At 38.8% G+C, this 22376-nt stretch overlaps 1 protein-coding gene across 2 annotated transcripts in view; it reads right to left on the bottom strand.

The window, feature by feature from the left end:
- The window catches only part of LOC123517189 (zinc finger protein 219-like), a 173181-nt gene that overhangs the window by 13282 nt on the left and 137523 nt on the right, over positions 1-22376 (bottom strand). Inside the window, exon 3 of one of the 2 annotated variants that reach the window (XM_045277192.1) lies at positions 22109-22144. The exons of the other annotated variant lie outside the window; for it this stretch is intronic. Coding sequence (XP_045133127.1) covers positions 22109-22144 — 36 coding nt within the window. The remainder of the gene's footprint in view (positions 1-22108; positions 22145-22376) is intronic. 2 annotated transcript variants of the gene reach the window in all.

The following is a 22376-nucleotide window of genomic DNA, read 5'->3' as shown; positions in this document are numbered from 1 at the left end:
AGAGAGAGAGATAAAAGGAGTGATTGTAAGTTGTTTACAAGGTAGAAAGTGCTGAGTCCTGTCCCATAGATAGGGAGCCTTTGGGTCAGCTAGTGAGGTCACTGCCTCATGCTGTGCCACACCAAAGCTCAGTCCACAGCAAGCTACCACACAGTACAGATTAACATTGTCATCTCTGTAACGTGCCGCAGACCCTAACACGTAAGTTCACCATCCTTCAGACGTACTTATCTTGCATGCCATTCTATGATTGTACTTTATCATATTTAGTCGTCTCACATAATGTAGCATGTACGTACCTGTATCACAGCCGTTCTCATTTGGTGGGAATGTGAGTGGAATACAGAAGGATACGACCCGTCAAGGGGTCCAAATTATTTCACCTGCATCCCTGCCAAAGGGAAATGCGTGTATTGCATTGTTTTTTTATCGTGGTGTTTCTTGTCAACAGGTTTTGACCGAAATATATATTATCGCGTCAACGTGAGGGTCTCATTGTCCTACAACCACCTGATGGGCAGTAACATCTACAGTTATCCAACTTTTCCTTATATTTGTGCACACTTGCTGCTGCTTCAATCTCTTCACTCAATCCATTCCAGATGTTTACCATCGTATGTGGAAAACAGAACTTCTTAATGTTCCTCAGACACTGACTTTTTATGATCTTGGAATGTCCTCTTGGTCGCCTACCTCCATCCTCCCTCAGTGGTACCAGGTATTGTCTGTCTATCTTTTCTATACGGTTTACTAACTTATACATCATTATTAGGTCTCCTTTTTTCCATCTATCCTTCAAAGTTGGTAGTTCCATTTCCTTCAGTCTTTCTTCATAAGGAAAATCCTTTATTTTTGGGACCATTTTTGTAATAATCCTTTGGATTTTTTCTAGTTTCTTGATGTCTTTATGCCACTGCTGTACATTCTAGTACAGCAGACCCTCGATGCAACGGACTAAAAGGGGGAGCCTACCATTCCGACAGAGCCGATTGTCCGTTGCATTGAAAGGACCATTCATGCTGGTGTGAAAATATAGGCTAAACACAGTACTATTGTCCATAAAAGTGCTACACGATTATGTACACATGATATACAGCATAATGAACAATATACATATACAGTGAAGACTCAATACTCGAATGTCTAAATAGTCGAACTTTTCAATAGTTGAACGCAAAAGTTCTATTTAATACTCAAAAATATACCTATTAGTTGAACATCCGTCCACGTGGCTGTAAACAAAAAGGCTTCATCCTTCCCGCTGCCCCACCGGTCCACCGCAGCCAGTTGATCCTTCGCTGTCGTAAGAATAACATTGTCTTGTGCTTTCATCCTTTCTACCGCCCCACCAGAGACATTTGATCCTTCGCTGTTGTAAGAATAACACTGTCCTGCGCTTTCTCTTCGGAGTTCTTTTTTTTTTTTTTCTTTTTCCATTTAGAAGCTTACAATGACGAGAAAGAATGTAGTGACAACCATCGAAAGGAAAAAGGAGATTATTGACAAGTACAAGAAAAAAGGAAGAATAACCGATCTACAGTAGCCACAATACTGAAGAAGACAGAGCTCATTAAAAGAGCTGATGTGGTTATTGGTGTGAAAAGGCAATTTAAGCGACCTGCGGCAATGAAAGAAATGGAAAAATTGTTGATTTTAAAGCACGTGATGGGTCGTTTGTGAATTTCAAGAAAAGAACTGGAATTCATTCTGTTGTGAAGCACGGCGAGCCTATAAGTGCTGACAGTTGCCGCTGAGTAATTTGTGCCTGAATTTAAGAAATTTGTGGATAAGGAGTGCTTAAGCCTACAACTGATCTTTAATTGTGATGAAACTGGCCTGTTAAAAAAAAAAAAAAAAAAAAAAAAAAAAAAACTAAACATGATCTATATAACAAAGTAAGAGAAGTGTTTGCCAGGACACAAGCCCATGAGAAACAGGCCAACCCTGCTTCTGTGTGCCGATGCTAGCGGTGACCGTAAAATTAAACTGCTGCTTTTTTCTAAACTTGGGTCTGGCAATGGCTGGAACAAATTACCAGATTTATAGGTATCAATAGTTGAACTTTTTAACACTCAAACGGCCATTTGAAAAGAATTAAGTTCTAGTATCGAGTCTCAACTGTGTATATATATATATATATATATATATATATATATATATATATATATATATATATATATATATATATATATATATATATATATATATATATATATATATATATATATATATATATATATATATATATATATATATATATATATATATATATATATATATATATATATATATATACAGTAATACTCCGCTTAATGAACAAGATAGGGGGTGTCAAAGCTGTTCAGAGCGAAAATTCATTAAGCGGATGTAATTTTCCCATAGGAAATAATGGAAATAGGGGGGGATGCATTCTGGGCTGGTCCCCAACATACCACATGGGTTAAAATTAAACAATATATATATATATATATATATATATATATATATATATATATATATATATATATATATATATACACGTTTGGCAACATATTGGGCCACTGGTTTACCACTACTTTTATGTCATATGAGTCATTGGAAGTTAGAGGAGCTACGTACAAATTCTTTTACATTCTCGCATTTATGTTCACAAAACAACATTTCTATTAGCTTTTTACCAACCACCAGGTTGCTGGGAACACCACCTCTGGAGGTGGTGTTACTGTCTTATATATGCATTTATGTTCACAAAACATTTTTATTAGCTTTTTACAAAGAAAGGATTGTTTTGTAATGCATAAAGTGAAATCTTACATGGAATACCAAAAAATAATGCAGAGATGAGATGAGCCACAGACGAAGCGGGAGACTCGCGGCGACTTGGCCGCTTCTTCTTCTTGTGACCCTTTTAGCTTGCGTGTTGTCTTTCCCCATGACATTTGTTTCCATTCCTCTATTGCCTGCTATAATGGATATCATATCTTAGTATTTCATTAGTAATTCACTATCACACAGTGCCTTGGAGTCAAGGTTATCCTCGTGGCATGAGTGTATATGAATACTAAGATATGATATCCATTATAGCAGGCAAGAGAGGAGTGAAAACATAAACATCATGATGAAAGTAACACGCAAGCAAAAGGGTCACAAGAAGAAGAAGCGGCCGAGTGGCCGCAAGTCTCCCACTTCGTCTGTGGATCATCTCATCTCTGCTTTATTTTTTGGTATTCCATGTAAGATTTCACTTTATGCATTACAAAACAATCCTTTCTTAGGGCAAGGTTTGTAAATAGCTAATAGAAATGTTTTGTGAACATAAGTGCATATATAAGACAGTAACACCACCTCCAGAGGTGGTGTTCCCAGCACCCTCAGAGCAACCTGAAAGCAACCTTGTCACCGTCCCTCCAAGCGTTCATGGATGCCATTTCGCTGCAAGAGGTTGCTCTGACGTTGTTAAAGAATCTTGGATCAAGCTCCAGGAGCCAGCCAATTACAACGAAACTACCGTGTTCGGTCCCTCACCCGGCAAATTCAAACCCAGAAAATTCGCTAAAACGGATGTGGTTGTAGGTTATGCGGATTTTTGGTCTAACTTTATATAGTACGTTAAACTAGAAATTCGTTAAACGAACGTTCGGTAAGTGGAGTATTACTGTATACACACACACACACACACAGTAAGTCCTCATTACTCATTATATGGTAGTTCTTTATCAGGTAAATTCACACTTAGAGTATTTGGAAATTACTACCTTCGATTCGATATATGGTAAGAAAAATTCACAGATATGGTATCCGCTCATGTCATCTGAGAGGGCCCAGCGCGGAGGAGCAGGGGTGATGATGTCATCCATTCCACACACACCTCCCCGCCACTCACAGTACTGACTTTAACTTGACCAGCCTTGGAGCCTGTTATCTCTTCCCCTTCCCCCTTTTTTTTTAACTGCATTATATATTACTTACATGCATTACTAATTAGATGAGTAAATGGAATATTAAAGGGTCTATTGTAAGCACAAATAGATTCATAATAGTCATGGCAAACATTTAAATCCTACTACTAGCAGCAAACCATGCAGCAACTGATAAAGGGCACAGATAGGCATGGCAACCCCACTATCAGAGATTGGTGGAAGTCATATAACATCAAGCACGCCTTAGATAACATCGTCATCTTGGGACGAAGTGAAGATGTCTACCATGAACTTAGCATGGAATAAAGTATGGCTAGAATGTGCGCATGACTTCTCAGGCTTCGCTGAAGATGACATCCGTACGATCAGAAATGACATAGTAAATCTGTGCCATAGAGCTGGCTTCGATGAAGTTGATGATGATGTTGTTCAAGATCTTTTGGAAAGTCATGCTGAATCTCTCTCAAATGATGAAATTACAGAGCTAGACAAGGCATCACAGGAGGCAGAAAAAGAGGGAGACGAAGAAGAACCTGTGCGTGGCCTGGACATCAAAACTCTTACAGAATGTCTCGGTACTATTGAAAAAGCTCTGGAAACCCTGAAGGAACGTGACCCAAATCTTGCCAGGAGTAGTAAAGTGGTTCATGACGTAGAGAAAAGTGTCAAGATTTATCAATAAGTCTATGATGAAAAAAAAAAAGTCCTCCATCTACTCATTCTTGAAGCTAGTCAGACATGCCTTCCCTGTCACACCTGCTGACCCTGCTACAGCTGGCCCTTCCACATCCGCTGCCGACGGTTCTACAGCTGGCCCTTCCTCTATATCCTCTTTCTTCAAACCAGTGAAACGTGCTGATCCTGCTACAGCTGGCCCTTCCACATATGCTTCTGATAGTGCAGACGACAAAATCTTATCCTTGTCTGCCCACTCAGCAGATGAGGAGTAAGGGGTGAAATCCCTACTGTCCCTTAGCCTTGGGAGGGACATCATCTGATAGAATACATGGTGAGTGAAAGGTAAATAAAAAAATTTTTTTTATTTCTTTTGCGCAGTACTTTACATTTCTTTTATGACTATTTTCATGTACAGTGGTACCTTGGAGAATGAACGCTTTTGAGTACGAACAATTTGGATTACAAACAAAAAAATCGTGTCTTTTACATTGGAGGGGAAGAGAGAGTATCCAGCTTATGAATCAAAAGCCTTAACTCTTATACCCCGTCAGGCATGATTATGGCTCTGATGTTAGAGCCCGTCAGGCATGAACATGGGGGTTTTAAAAGCTGCGCTCCTTTATGCTGCACAGTTTGTTTATGCTTGAGGCTCTCTGTCATATATAGAGGCCTGTCATTGGCCCATTGTTTTCAAGATGGTGGACACTTAGCCAATCATGTATCAGCTTTTACAAGGATATGTTTGTGTACGTGTGAGGGCGCCAAATGTGAGGATGGTGAGAACACTTATGTCAGTATGCTGTATTTTATCATCTTTTATTTATTTCTTGGTGAGATATAAGATATACATGTATTTCCATGGATAAGTAAGCAGTTCAGAAACATATTATGATGCATGACAATATTGGAATTGAGTGCTGGCTTGATGGAGTCAGCTGAGAAGGATGTGTTGACGCTTGTTTCTGACCGCGAAAAAGTTAAATTTTCATATTACAGTTTGCTTACTTCCCTGATTTATTTTCCATAATGAATGCAGCATATCAAAGAAACACTTATTGGCTTATATAAGAGTGTGTGGTGCTGGCTTGATGGAGTCACATGAGGAGGATGTCGTGACGCTTCTTTCTGACCACAAGAAGTTGAATTTTCATTATATTACATTTTGCTTACTTTCCTGCTTTATTTGCTATCTTTTATAGTTATAGCAATATAGTAGTAGTAGTATATACAATAATAGTATGCAAAAAGTAAGAAATTAGGTGAAAAATATAATTTTTTTGGTCATGGGAGGTGGTTTGGAACGAATTATAATTTCTTCCATAAGAATACATGTATTTTGATGCTTTGGAATAAGAACGTTTTAGAGTAAGAACAAAGTTTTGAATGGATAAGTTCGTATTCTAAGGCACCACTGTATACATATACATAAATATATATATATATATATATATATATATATATATATATATATATATATATATACACAGGCAACCTGGCTTAACGAAGGGGTTATGTTCCTAAAAAACACTTCGTTAAGTGAACCGATTATAACCCCTGACTTGAACTTCCACTGAGAGTAAGCAAATCGAGAGTGCATCATAGTACAGTGAAAGGTTTAATGAAAGTAAAAATTATGAAGTTTAACATTTAGGCAGTTCAATTTAATCTAAGTCATTATAATGTACACTAATATATGTATGTACGTAACTTTATAATGTTGATGATCTTAAATTTATGAAGGGAGGGAAAGTGAAATGGGAAAGACACTAACCAGCAACCTGTGGAATGTAAACAAAGGGCGCATCATTGTACCGCGTACAAAACTTATGTACCACATTTCCACAAGGCTTTCCATTTTGTCTATTGTAGAGTCACGAGTTCAGATGGTTCTTTTAGGTTGCAAGGAAGATATAGTCTCACCAGCCTTCTTAATAGTCTGCTGACTTGAAAATAGTAGAGACAGTATATGGAGTCAAGATGGAGTAAGGGACTTCCTGGTCTTCTTAGGAACGCTACGCCACATTGCAGGGTGTTTTGGTGGTAGGTTGAGCAAGTGAAGACGAGCTGCTGCTGACGCCATTATGTGGTACGTGTTGTCCACGAGAGGCTTGATCTTGATCTTGATTCTACAGATGTTTCAGAATTTCTCCTGAGGCAGGCCTTAGTATTTGCAGCTCCTGGTGTATTCAAAAGCTTGTCGGCTTGCATGATACAACGGTGCTTCAAACTTGGAAAAAATTACCTGGATAAAACTTCGTTAAAGCGAGTTTGGTGTTCATTAAACGAGCAGATGGTAGTAAAATGAAACCTTCGTTGTAGCAAAATTTCGTTGTGTGAACCTTCGTTAAACGGGACTTGCCTGTATATTCAGGCAATCCCCGCTTAACGAAGGGGTGACGTTCCTAAAAAAAAACCTTCGTTAAGCAAATTTTTCTTAAGCGAACCAATTATAACAAGTTTAACCCCTGACTTGAGGTTCCATTGCTATTGTTTTGAACTAGGGGGAGTGAGTGGTGCGCATTTTGTCCACGAGAGGCGCTGGTGTATTCAAAAGCCTGTCGGCTTGCGTGATATGACGGGGCTTTCAAACTTGGAAATAATTACTTGGATAAAATTTTGTTAAAGCGAGATTGGTGTTCGTTAACTCTTGTAGTATGGTGATCGTACATGTAATCATGATTTTTCTGCACTAATCGTTTGAATCTCTCCCCCTCACTATTGGTCCTGGGGCAAGTGGAGGTATCTGGCATGTTTTCTCACTCACTTGCTTGAGCCCTGAGACATATGTTCCCTCACAATAGGTCATCTTTTCTCATTTCCAGGTGACATCTGGCAACTCCCGGGACCCGGAGGGAGGAAACGGTACTCCAAGTGATGTTGTCAGTGTTACTCGGTAATGACATTGAGGAGTGATGAAAATGAAGACAGTGATTTTTTATTGAGACAGAAGAAAGTGAAGACTCCAGTAGTGATTCTAATAGTGATCTGGGAGACAGAGACCAACCCTCACAGCAACGTTCATAAACCTCCTCATGTAGCTTACTCCTCTCGAGCAATGTGCTGGTGTGTCACCCATGGATGCCTCTACAGGACTGTGCTTGTCAGCCAAGTCACGTGAATCCCATTGCTAATAAGAGTTGCCAGATTCCAATTATAATAGAAATCCACAATACGTGTAATATGTGGTTTCTTTTTCTTTTTTTGTTTTGCAAATCATTTCATATATCTGAGTTTGCATTTTCTTGACATGAAAGTACAAAAGTTCCTACTTTTACATCAAATTCAAATGCCCAAAAGGGGAGAGAGAGAGAGAGAGAGAGAGAGAGAGAGAGAGAGAGAGAGAGAGAGAGAGAGAGAGAGAGAGTTGTGTTATCAGACCTTGGGGTATTTCTTAGCGGCGGGTTCTGCCATGAATTTTTTTATATGCAATAACTTTGCTCTCAGAGGTCATAACATGTTGAAAACTACATCGTTGTACTCAGAATAATACAAAGAAATATGTTTTTATAAGGAAAAAAATATTTTAGCATTTTTGACAAGTGTGATTTTTTTCCGTTGTAACACACGGAAAGTAAATCAACCCCTCATACTTAAGGATTAAACAAGCAGATGGTAGTAAAATATATATATATATATATATATATATATATATATATATATATATATATATATATATACATACACAGGCAATCCCCGCTTAACAAAGGTTCACACAACGAAATTTCGCTACAATGAAGGTTTCCTTTTGCTAACATCTGCTCATTTAACGAACACCAAACTTAATTTAACGAAAATTTTACCCAGGTAATTTTTTCCAAGTTTGAAAGCCCCACCGTATCACACAAGCCGATAGGCTTTTGAATACACCAGCGCCTCTCGTGGACAAAACACGCACCACTCACTCCCCCTAGCTCAAAACAATAACAATGGAAGCTTAAGTCAGGGGTTAAACTTGTAATAATTGGTTCACTTAACGAAAATTGGTCTAACGAAGGATTTTTTAGGAACGTAACCCCTTCGTTAAGCGGGGTTTGCCTGTGTGTATATGTATATGTATGTATATATATATATATATATATATATATATATATATATATATATATATATATATATATATACGTACAGTAAGGTCCCGGGTTACGTCGGTCTCGAGTTACGTCAAACTCGCACTTACGTCAGTCCACTATAAGGCAATTTAAGTTTTAAAAAATTGAAAATTTATAAATCGTAAAGCACGGGGTTTATTGTTATTGTTGGCCGCCAGGTGTCATTAGTGGTTATCCGCCACACCGCCCACCTCACGCTTGAATACAACACCACTCTACGTACCTCATTTCCACCACACCGTCGCCCCTGGCAAGTGTTCCTACATCTGCGTTTGCTGACTATCTTAGTATCTAGCTCAATGGCACCAAAGAGAAAACTTCTGAGTGATAGCAGTGATGCTAAAAAAAGGAAAACCATTACGCTACAAGAAAAAGTGGACATAATTAAAAGACATGAGAAGGGAGGCAGCAGCTGTGTGTAAGGGAGTGAAGAAGAAAATGGGAAGCCCGTTACCATGACAACGGGGAGGTTGACGACCTTGAGGGCTCGCGCACCTATCACAACAATAACAACTCCGGAGCCTTCGCCTGGGCCACACGACACTTGCAGCTCACTTGCACCGTCTGCGGCTGTCTGCTGATCCCTATTGCCCTTTCCTATTGCATTTTCTGCTCCGCTGCCTACGCTTCTACTCCCACCACACTGCACTACGCTTCCAGCTGTCCACCCTGGGCGTCACAACATTCGACCTGCCCACCCTCCTGGCGGCCTCAAGCGTCCACCTCTCTGGCAACCTGCAGTCTTCGCGTTATATATATATATATATATATATATATATATATATATATATATATATATATATATATATATATATATATATATATATATATATATATATATATATATATATATATATATATACAGGTATCTCAACAGGGCCTGGCAACCAGCGGATTTTTTTTCCAACACTTTGTTTTCCTTGGCCAGTGCCCTTGTAATGTAAAAAAAACCCCGCTTAACACAGGTTCACACAACGAAATTTCACTACAACGAAGGTTTCCTTTTACTACCATCTGTTCATATAACGAACACCAAACTCGCTTTTATGAAATTTTATCCAGGTAATTTTTTCCAAGTTTGAAACCCCCGCCGTATCACGCAAGTCGACAGGCTTTTGAATATACCAGCACCTCTCGTGGACAAACCGTGCACCACTCACTCCCCCTAGTTCAAAACAATAACAGCGCCAGCAGCAGCTTGTCTTCCCTCGCTCTACATGCCAGCAAAACGCCTTGCAATGTCGCCTAGCATTGCTAAGAAGACCAGGAAGTCTCTTAACTCTCGGAGTGAAGCTGGATATTATTCACAGACACAAGGCAAGAAAACTAATAGCATTGCTTCCCACTATGGCTTAACTCCATCTACTGTCTACCATTTCCAAGTCAGCAGACTCTATTAAGAAGGCTGGTGAGATCATATCTTCCTTGCAAGCTAAAAGAACCACCTGAACGCATGACTCTGCAATGGATAAAATGGAAAGCCTTGTGGAAATGTGATACATAAGTTTTGTATGCGGTACAATTATGCGCCCTTTGTTTACATTCTACAGGTTGCCAGCTAGTGTATTTCCCGCTCCACTCTCCCTCCCTTCATAAATTTAAGATCAACAACATTATAAAGTTACTTATATACATACATTACTTAAATTAAACTGCTTAAATATCTAACTTCACAATTTTTACTTTCATTAAGCCTTTTACTGTAATATGATGCACTCTCACTTTGTTTACTCTCAATGGAAGCTCAAGTCAGGGTTAAACTTGTTATAATTGGTTCGCTTAACGAAAATTCGCTTAACGAAGGGTTTTTAAGAACGTAACACGTTCATTAGGGGGGTTGCCTGTATGTATGTATGTGTATATATATATATATATATATATATATATATATATATATATATATATATATACAGTAAGGTCTCGGTTTACGTCAGAGTTACGTTCCTGAAACATGGCGTAAGTTGATTTTATAGGTAACTCGAGTTTCCGTACATTTCAAAGCATATTATCGAGTTTTCAACCAATCATTGTTTATGGTCATTCAGGTAAGTAAAAGGTTATATTGTTATACTGTTATATTATTTACAACTATGTAGGAATATGAAACACAAGCTTGTTTTTGTTGTTGATTAGGGCCGCGAACGCGAAGGACTGCAGGTTGCTGAGAGGGGTGGACGCCTTAGGCTGTCAGGAGGGTGGGCAGGTCAAATATTGTGACGCCCAGGGCAGACAGCTGGGAGTGTAGTACAGTGTGGTGGGAGTAGAAGCATGGCCAGCGGAGCAGGAAATGCAATAAGAAAGGTCAATAGGGATCAGCAGACAGGCGCAGACGGTGCAAGTGAGCTGCGAGTGTCGTGTGGCCCAGGCGAAGGCTCCGGAGTTGTTATTGTTGTGATGGTGGGTTCGCGAGCCCTCAAGGTCATCAACCTCCCCGTTGTCATGGTAACGGGCTTTTCTTAGCATCACTGCTGTCACTAAGGAGTTTTCTCTTTGGTGCCATTGAGCAAGATACTAAGAACTTGAGTCAGTAAATGCAGAAGTAGGATAACACTCTTGCCAAGGGTGACGGTGTGGTGGAACTGAGGTAGGGTGTTATTGTATTCAAGCGTGAGGCGGGCGGTGTGGCAGGTAACCACTAGTGACGCCTGGCAGCCAACAATAATAATAAATCCCGTGTTTTATGACTTATAAATTTTCAATTTTTTTAATCTTAAATTGCCTTATAGTGGACTGACGTAACTACAAGTTTGACATAACTCGAGACCAACGTAACCCGGGACCTTACTGTATATATATATATATATATATATATATATATATATATATATATATATATATATATATATATATATATGTACAGGAGAGAGGAGACCCACAAAAGGACGGTTATCTTCATTATATCCACATCACACAACGTTTCGGGAAAGTACATATCCCATCTTCAGGTGTACAATAAGACACTGCAAAACCACACGTAAAACATTAAAATATGACCAGATGCAGTGGTCCTGCTACTAGTTCCTCCAACAGGTAAGTGGGGAGGGAGACTGGCTTACCAATATTTATAGGCTCCTACTCATTAGCTGGCAAAACCTGATTGGTTCACTAAGGATTTCCTATCCAATACAATATATAACACAATATTCTAATCTGTCATAGCTGATGCAAAAAAGAGGAAAATTTAAAAGTATGATATAAAACAGTTAGTCTATTACAAAATATTTTAGCCCAAACAAAATTCTCAATGCTGATTGGTTGAAACAAAGTACACGTAAATGAACCTCGAATGCTAACTATGCAAAAACAACACTATCTCACCTAGTTCAAAATTATTAAGTGAAAATTAATAATTTGGTAGCTATTTCTGTACCATTTAACTCTGGCTTCTCTTTTACAATAAATAAAGATTCCGCCATTCTAAGGTCTGAGTTACAATATGCCCTATACTTTTATGTTAAAGTCCTGATCTGTAAATGCATGATTACATTGTAATGCGTGTTCTCTTATATTTGAGAAACTAGGCTCAGTGATACGAGCATTTGTTCTATATGATACTACCAAGTGCTCAGAAATTTGAATTTTTAGGTTTCGACAGGTGGAACCAATATACAGTGACATATAGTCCGGACATCTAGAGCAATATACAATTTTTGAGCACAAAGGAGTAGGAATAGCATCTTTAAATTTAAACAGAGAACCTATGGTATTTTTATTAACAAAAATGAATCTAAAATCAACATTCGGAACATGTTTCTTGAGTAAATGAGACATTGTATTGCGGAAATGGTAACTAAATTGTCCTGAGAAGGGCAATGTAATGTATCTAACCTCTTTGGTTTTATCCTCCACAAAATTGTCAGTAACAAATTTATTGGTGATAAACTTCTTAATTTGTTTCTCTGTTAGGTCTTTGGGATAAACATTAATATGAAAGTAATGTCTTAGTCTTTCAAGTTCATTATGGAACAAGGGCCAAGTACTACAAATATTGTATGCTATATGTAGTAACATTTTGATGGAATTTATCTTGAACAGGGAAGGGGCAAATGACTCAAAATTTAAACCCAAACCCGTATAAGTTTCCTTCCTGAACACATCCGTGGAAAGAGATCCATTATTCTTCATGACCATTATATCTAGGAATGGGATGTTATTATTAGTCTCAAACTCGGAAGTGAATGATATATCTTTGTTTATTATTTAGATACTCAAGGAATTTATGAGCTTGTTCCTTAAATTTAAATGCTAGGAAGCAATCGCCTACATAACGGCTGTATTGAATTGGCTTTAATTCAGTTGGACAATCAGATAACCAGCTTTTTTCATGATAGCATAAAAAAGTCTTTGCTAATGTTGGTCCCAAAGGGGAACCCATAGCTACTCCATCTATTTGTTGATACAATTGGTCATTAAAGATAAAAATGGACCCCTTCACAGCTAACTCCAGTAAGGATCGGAACTGCTTCTTGGTGAGGTCATAAGGAATCAATCTTAATCTGTTGCACTCTTCTACACAAATGTTAATAGACTCAATAAGGGGGATATTTGTAAATAAAGATTTTACGTCAAAACTAGCGAGAAACAGGGGATCCGTAAACTTAAATGTCTGTAATTCCTTTGCAAATTCAATTGAGTTCTTCACTGTGAATTCATTAGTGGTTAAGGGAGTTAAAATGGGAACTAAAAATTTTGCACAATTATAATTGAAAGTACCTGTAGCTGCTAGGATAGGTCTTATAGGACAACCTTGCTTGTGTACTTTGGGTAAACCATATAGTATCCCGGGGAGTGAACCAGATGTATATAGAAACTCAAAGCATGAATCAGGTATTCTATTTTCAATACCCCTAAGCAAGCGATTTAGTATATCTTCTAATTTGAGGACAATTTTAAAACAATCACCATTTAATTTTCTAAATTTGGTGTCATCACTGAGAATTTCATTAAGTTTTGAAATTAATAACAAACGTAAGAAATTCAATAAATTCAGTAAAGAATATAACAATAATTTGCAACAATTTAAGAGGAGTGTGTCTTGGTTGGGCTATAGGGTGGTGTTGGCTAGTATTAGTAAAGATAATTCCAGCAAAATTAATAATGTCAAATTCATTCATAAGAAAAAGTTAGCAGCCTTAGGTGTGTCCCAGGACAGTGAATTAGATGCAAGTAAAGTAATTTTTAATCTCTCTGATAGGATGTTGAATGAAGAAGAAAAACAGATTCTTAAACTAGGTTTACAATTTGGTTTTCCTGCAAAAAAAAAAGGCAACTTTGTCAATCACTACTATTTTATGAGAAATTCATACAACAAATTTCCAAATATAAAAACAATAATGAACAATTTGATGAAGTACTTAATAAAATTAAACTTTTATCACATGAATCATATAAGGATAAATCAAATAGAAGTAACTTCAATTTTGACTTACTAGAAACCCTTAAAAAGGATAAAGATATAATTGTCACCAGGCCAGATAAAGGTAAAGGAATAGTCATATTAAATAAATCTGATTATGTCAACAAAACTAATGAAATTCACAGTGATGACACCAAATTTAGAAAATTAAATGGTGATTGTTTTAAAATTGTTCTCAAATTACAAAATAAACTAAATTGTACATAACTCGAGTTTCCATACATTTCAAAGCATATTATCGAGTTTTCAACCAATCATTGTTTATGGTCATTCAGGTAAGTTAAAGGTTATATTGTTATATTATTTACAACTATGTAGGAATATGAAACACAAGCTTGATTTTGTTGTTGATTAGGGCCACGAACGCGAAGGACTGCAGGTTGCCGAGAGGGGTGGACGCCTGAGGCCGCCAGGAGGGTGGACAGGCCGAATGTTGTGACGCCCACAGGGCGGACAGCTGGGAGCGTAGTGTAGTGCAGTGGGAGTAGAAGCGTGGGCAGCGGGGCAGGAAATGCAATAGGAAAGGGCAATAGGGATCAGCAGACAGGTGCAGACGGTGCAAGGGAGCTGCGAGTGTCGTGTGGCCCAGGCGAAGGCTCCGGAGTTGTTATTGTTGTGATGGGTGTGCGAGCCCTCAAGGTCGTCAACCTCCCCGTTGTCATGGTAACGGGATTCCCATTTTCTTGTTCCCTCCCTCACACACAGCTGCTGCCTCCCTTCTCATGTCTTTTAATTATGTCCTCTTTTTTTCTTGTAGCATAATGGTTTTCCTTTTCTTGGCATCACTGCTGTCACTAAGAAGTTTTCTCTTTGGTGCCATTGAGCAAGATACTAAGAACTTGAGTCAGTAAACGCAGAAGTAGGATAACACTCTTGCCAGGGGCGATGGTGTGGTGGAACTGAGGCAGGGTGTTATTGTATTCAAGCATCAGGGCTTCCATGAGTTGATGAAATCTTACCCTAGATTCGAGTGTTTTACCCTAGATTGTCGAAGTTGGCCAGTAATTGTTGATTAATGCACTCTTATCATACATAAGTTTAAATATTGCCCCCCTCCCACCCCCAAACACACACACATGACAAAAGACTACAACCACTACTGTGGCTGCTCTGTGTGGACTCGTCCTCGCAAGTGACTGACTGTGTGAACTGTGATCTAACCGTCCGAAGGTTCAAAACGTGTACGCGTAGTAGACGGTTGAGTGGAGACTGGGGAGAAAGGGGATGGGGTGGGAGGGTGAAGGGATGATACAAGTCACGGGGATGATTGTGTACATGAATCGAACATGAAAGAGAACCAGCCTGCCACCAGATTGGCACCATTCCAAGCACACCTATCCATAAAGCGGCAGATTACCCTAGTTTATGCATTACCCTAAACACTACCCTAAGAAGGGTCCAATTACCCTAGTTTAGGGTATTTTACCCTAAAATGGAAGCACTGTCAAGCGTGAGGCCTAACACACATCTTACTATTCAGTTTTATTCAAAATGTAACTCCTGTATTTCATTCCCTGAGGTTGATGGGATTGCTCCACACTGGCTGAAAAGCATTTGCCAAACGCGAGCAAACACTTTGCTCGCGTTTGATTCCATTTGCCCCCAGCCACGCCGCTACTGAAAATACCTTAAATATGCCTCCCACCATCCAGTTAGTAGTAAATGGGAAAATGTTATCAGCCGTCATAGACACAGGTAGTGAAGTAACCCTGACTAAAAGATCTACTGTGTCTTGTCTTAATCTAAACATCAATCAAAGGCAAACTTTACATAATCTAGCTGGAGTAACAGGTAGTCCCTTGCATTTGTTAGGTGCAGTACAGGTAATGATTGCCAATGGTTATGAAATGGACATGTAACAATGGGTCCCAGTAGTTCTGGATCTTGATACAGATATGCTGTTAAGAATAGATGTATTGAATAAGGCATCACAGAAATGGGATGTTAACAGCCAAACAGTAGTATGTGGAGGTGCCACGTACCCAATAAAACCTATACCATCCTGTAAAATTAAGTCTACAAGGAAAATCAAGCCAACTAAAGCTGCATCAGTAACTATCAGTCATGCTTTGTAAGTTAGCAGCGATATAACCATACCACCAGGACAAAATGGATTAAAAGTAAACCCAGGAACAACCATATTAACAGAGCCATTTCCAAGGGATAGACAAGTTATCCTTATTGTGTAAGAACCAATGGTGACCATCACATACTCTGGCCCATAGCTAATGCAACAAAGAAGCCTGTTGTTTTAGGTGGGTTAAGGATTCCAAAACCAGACAAACATGTAGGTGTATAGTGATTTGTTACCAACAAATAGCCTGACATCAGAAAGTGGAGACAGTAGAAAAGTTGAAATAATTGTTAATAAAACAAGACTGGTCTCATTTATCTCAGGAATGACAGAACTTGTTAGATGATGTTATAGTGAAACATAACAGTTTATTTATTATAGACCAGAATGAATTGGATACGATTGAAGGACCACCAGATGAGTTTGTGGAAAAGACTCATGTCCAGTCAGAAGTCCCTTGTACCATTATCCAGAGAAGGCTAAGCAGTTAATATCCAATATCATACAAGATGTTAGAAAAGGGAGTAATTAAGCCATCATAGAAATGAGTCTGCCTAAGAACCTAAAAGATGTCAAAAGCTATCTAGGCTTATAAGTGTTCTACAGGAAATTTATACCCTCAAATGCTAAATTAGCTTTGCCATTAATAAACCTGGTGAAGAAAAACACCGAATTTGTATGGGATGAAACTTGTCAGACAGTTTTTGAGACCTTAAGATACAAATTAGAAGATGTATCCATCCCAGCTAAAGCTAAGGTTGGTGAGTCTTTTAAGTTGACCACTGATGCAAGTCAAACTCATGTAGAAGCTGTGTTAGGTCAGGTGAGAGAAGACAGAAGAGGTTGCCATAGGGTACTTTTCTAAAAAAAAAAAAACTAAAGCCAGCAGAGAAGCATTATTCTGTCACAGATAAGGAAGCATTAGATGTACTCTTAGCATGCTGCAATTTCTCTAATTTTCTGTGGGGGCACCAAATTCACTATATGTACTGATCACCAATCACTAGTGACCATCTTTAAGTGAAAGACCAAATCTCCTAGCATGAACAGATGGATTTTAGAAATGCAAGACTACATGTATAACGACTCATAATATCTTTGCACTTCAGTTGTCGGCCAGTTAAAGTAACACACTGTGAACAAGAATAGTGTTGGTTAGGAAAGACACAGGAAGAAATTAAGGTAATGCAGAGAGACGAACCAGTATAGCAAGAATTAATTGAATAACTAGAAGGAGCTTTGCTAAGACACTGGTATTCAAAGAGCATGTTAGATCAGTTTGTGGTTGAAGAGAACATATTGTAAAAAGTTATTAGAAAAAGTAATGGAAGCCTACATAATGTATTCATTGTCCCACAACCATTAAGAAACCTTTAAAGGAATCTCATGTTAAGCTATCAGGTCATCTAGGCATATATAAAAACATCAAACAAACCAAAAATTATTTTTATGGGAATAACATGCTTGCTCATGTTAAAAGGTATGTGAGATAATGCTTGGTTTGTCAACAACATAAGAGCACTGTTGGATTGCAACAACTATGGTAGGAATTACCACCAGACCATGATCCTTTAGAAAAAAAGTGTCTGTGGACTTACTTGATTGTATGTGTGGATATCAGGAGAATAGGTACTGTACTAGATCATTATAGTAGATATGTCAAGTTATATGCTTTAAGACCAAAGGCACACAAGAAGTGTGCGAGGCATTCAAGTGCTATGTAAGCGACTTGGAGCCCCCACTATGCTCCTGTGTGACAATGGTGGTGGATTCACTGCAACAGCCTTCTGAGAGTTATGCCGAAGACACAACATCAAGACTGGTTACATCACACTGTTATCATCCGCAAGGAAACCTGTTAACGGAGTGGATACATTGTACATGCACTCATTCTACCGAGGATATCCCTTGTGATGGCCACAATTCCCGACGTCGGAAAGTGTTGAAAAGCTGCCAGATTCGCCAGATAACTTAATTTAGCACATTCAACTCGGTATGCTGGAAAAAAAAATTTACGTCACATATGTGCTATCAAACTAAGTAATAAATTATTAGGAACATCTCTAATCAGCTTCACCAAGCACAGAGAACGTAATATGGCAAAACGAGCCAAAAATGCTTGGTACATGGTCTCAGTTTTGGGACACTTCATCACCTTGAGTGAATTACATTATTTTCAGTAAGCAAGCACATTTCATTGGTTCAAGTTAATTAATTAGCAATCAAATCCAGAAAATGTGACGAATATCAAATAAACACGATGTTTTGATGCAAAATCCTTGTATGACTTCAGTGAAAGATTGTCCGTTCCGTATGTAAACAACATCAAGCAGGTTTCTACCTGCTCCCCACCGGTTATAGGCAAACAGTTCAGGGTCTGGATGCGATGCTGACGGTCCTTTGCACCAATCTATGAAGTGCTTTGAGCAGATAGCATGGTCCTTGGTAGCTCTCCACGTCGGGCCTCGTTTACATCGTGTCTCCCATAATCATCTTCGAGCCGCGTCTTTCTTCCTGGGAAACACAGTCCATCCTTTCACGCCTTGGTTTTTCTTTTTTGATATAGAATTGCAGTCAGCTACAGCACATGTATAAACCGGCATTCTGTTCCAGCTCTAAGAACACTCCACACTAGGGTGACCAAATTTCTGAGACAAATTCGGGGACATTTTCAGTTCAGGGAGGTAAAACATGTAGTGTTTTGCACTGGAAAAACTAAAACGGGACACTATTCGTACCATTTCTAAACCAGCAATCAAAAGTTTCTCTCGCCTTATTTACCCAAGTTGCAAAGAAAAAAAAATCTACCTGATGAAATATCTGAGATCATGAACACCCATTAGCTGTTAAAATGTGTCCGCCATACACTTCACCGTCTTCACGGAAACTATATAAAAAACTAAGGCCTTCTCCTTATTCTTGACATTCTAAAAGAGTAATTATAAAAGGACATAATTATCATAATCAAAAGTAGTAGTTTTTTTTAACGCATCAAGTGATCTTTCAGTTACAGAAAACCGGGGACAGCAGTAGCCGAGGACAGGTCACTGAAATCGGGGACATCTGGTCATCCTACTCCACACGAGCTTTCAAGCAACAGCGGTCCGCGGGATTGTTTTGGTGTTTTGAGAGGACTCGGTGTTCCCGAGTTCAGTTAGTCTTTTCGGTTTGATATGCCTTCAGCCGCAAAAATTTTGCTCTACCAAGATTATTACAGAATGTATTCCTTTGTAATATTTAGAGGAGAAACAGTGTTCTCTGTTGAACTATATGAAAAAATGTTTCAAACCAAATATGTAATTGAGACTAGTAAAAAATGCAAGAGCATTGAAACCGCGACTGTGAGTATTAAGCTTATAATAACAGTTTTGTAGAGTGTGTATTACCAGATCATATGGATAATATTAGGATAAACACTTGGAATTAATGTTTTGCAGTACAAAGACTCAATACCTCAAGATTTATTATGATATGAATTTTATTTTAGAATGTCTCTCTCTTGCGAGCTGGGTGGCTGTATACAGAGTCGCGTATTAAAACAGCCAGCGATCAATGGCAACCCAAGAATATCCGATGTCGGGAATTGCTGAGACACACACATATCATAATTAATTAAGTCATACACACCACTACCGATCACTGGCCCTACTACACTTTCCTCTCATGACATCCACCTACAAACATCAGGGTTAAGTTGCCTCAAGTGTCTGAATCTGCGGAGGAACGAGATCTAGCAAATGAGTTACTGCAACAAACTCACTTGAACATGGCCAGGAAGTTTTGGGCAGTGGCAAATAGGAATCGGCTGAACCAGAAAGTGGAAGGTTTATTGGTATGGGTGAAAGTGGAAACTCTTATACCTAATGCCAGTCGGAAATTACAGGCCAAGTGGATTGGACTTTATTGTGTCATTGAGTGAATATGGGATGGTAGTGCACACCACCTGATAAATGTGTCTGATAATGCAAAAGTGCAAAGGGCTGCAGACAAAGTGAAACCTTATATAAGAAAGGAACAGTGGATAAGGCAACCTCAAGAAGCATTTATGGCAGAAGACGTGAAACCAGAACCATTACCACCGCACAGGAGAAGACCCCTTCAGCTCATTGAGGAGATATAAGTGAGCCTGAGAACACTATATTGTTACTTTTTTCATTCTTTTTTGTTGGTATTATAATAATTTTGTTATATTGGGGGAAAATGTGTGAATTATGTATACGGTATGTGTTTGGTGGCGTAAGCACTTTGGCATGTAACCTGCGAGTAAGATGTTTTAGCAATGATGATGCATCATCTGCCCAAACTCACTGAGCAAGAATCTGTAAGTCACTTCAAGACCACTAAGGGAATCAGTTAAGCAGACGTGCTAACTGAGGGTGAATGCCGGATGTGTGCTGTTCTTTATTAACTTATTTTTATGTATCTGTTGAGCTAATACCTACGTGTTTCCCAGGGATCTCATGTACTGTGATTGTTCTTTTATCATTTTCACACTATTTACTGACCTTTTTTATTGTCTAAAAAAAGTGCAGTTTTAATTTGTTTAATGTTTACATGTGAAGGGTGCCTGCATCCTTTCCTCCCTCCTTCCTCCTCCTCCACCATTTACAACCATTAGCCAAAAACGTGTCTCCAAGGTAAGAACACTAAATATATTAACTTTGCTGTTATTTCACATGTTCATGCATTGATAGGGTATTGATAGGGTATGCATGTGTACGTAACTGAAAAGGCAAAACAGATTTTTCCTACCTCTATGGGGCCTGCCTCCCTCTCTCTCTCTCTCTCTCTCTCTCTCTCTCCCTACTTAAAACTTCATTTATTCAATGAATAATGTTTACAGGATCATCAATGAGCTCTTCTGTGATTATTAGAGCAGCCAGTCTTCTGTGGGTGGATATAGTTGTACACTCCAGCTCATCAACAGTCCCAAGTGAGGGTTGGGAATGCAGTAACATCCCATGGAATGCATCTTCCGAGCTAAATATACTTCATAAGAGTAGTTTATCTTCCGAGCTAAATATACTTTATAAGAGTAGTTTATCTATTCATAATATCTTTTGTTATGTTTTATTGTTTCTGTCTAATAATTATTATTTATAAATACAGTAAGCCCCCGAATTTAGCGAAATCCAGCTTAGCGAAACCCTTATTTAGCAACTGTCTGGAAAAAGGCAAACCCCTCAAGTTTAACGATTTTCTCTCATGTTTAGCGAATGTACCGTGCTACACTGTCCCGCCTCCTGCTCGTTCTGAGCCAACTGCGTGTCTGTTTGGCCGTGATGTCAGCCCCACAATGCCTCCAGCAATCCCGCTCATCACTTGAGCTATTGTGTGTGTTAATCAAGCGTGTGAACTCATTTTTTGTGCTCCCATCCTCGCTGTTTAGTGAGTTTCGCTATCACCATGGCCTCCACTAGTAGTTCGGGGGTGCTGATTCTCGTGAAGGTGGCAATGTTGCAGCTGTAAATGGGGACTCGAAACGGGGACTTTGGGCGGACAAAAGACTGACTGGTATTTTTCCCTATTTAAAGTAGTATTCAAATTTGGCGAAATTCCAATTTAGCAATGGTTTCGGCAGACTAATAGGATGGCTAAATGTTGGGCTTACTGTACCTTTTTCTTACCTGAAAAATAGGGGTGCTCTTTTTGGGGAGGCTGGAACAGATTAATGGCACTTCAATGCATTTCAATGGGAAAAATTGTTATGAGATACAAGCTTTTTGAGATACAAGCTGTCACAGAACTAATTAAACTCGTATCTCGAGGTACCACTGTGTCCCGCAGGGACGAATACGCACATGACACAATAAAGTCACAAGAGGTATGCTAGATACCATTATAATTCGTTTTGTTTGTCTACGATTAATAAAATTTGTAATAAGGTGAAGAGTGGCAACTGCTTGCCTGTAGCGGTCACCGACGCGACACTTACGGTGATTTGTGGTCCTTGGCTGGTTGAACCTGCAGCCTGGTGAAGTGAAATGATAGTTATGCATTTCTGTTTGCATGTTGTTAGCAAGTGAAGATAATAACACTGACACAATGAGAGAGAGAGAGAGAGAGAGAGAGAGAGAGAGAGAGAGAGAGAGAGAGAGAGAGAGAGAGAGAGAGAGAGAGAGAGAGAGCACGGTGGCTGACAAATGTGCAGACGATAGACTCTAACACTACAACTTGATTTTTTCTTCATTTACCAGTCTTTG

The sequence above is a fragment of the Portunus trituberculatus genome, chromosome 41 (assembly GCF_017591435.1).
Source record: "Portunus trituberculatus isolate SZX2019 chromosome 41, ASM1759143v1, whole genome shotgun sequence".
NCBI classification, from domain to species: Eukaryota; Metazoa; Arthropoda; class Malacostraca; order Decapoda; family Portunidae; genus Portunus; species Portunus trituberculatus.
This window is presented reverse-complemented; position numbering and strand designations above follow the sequence as displayed.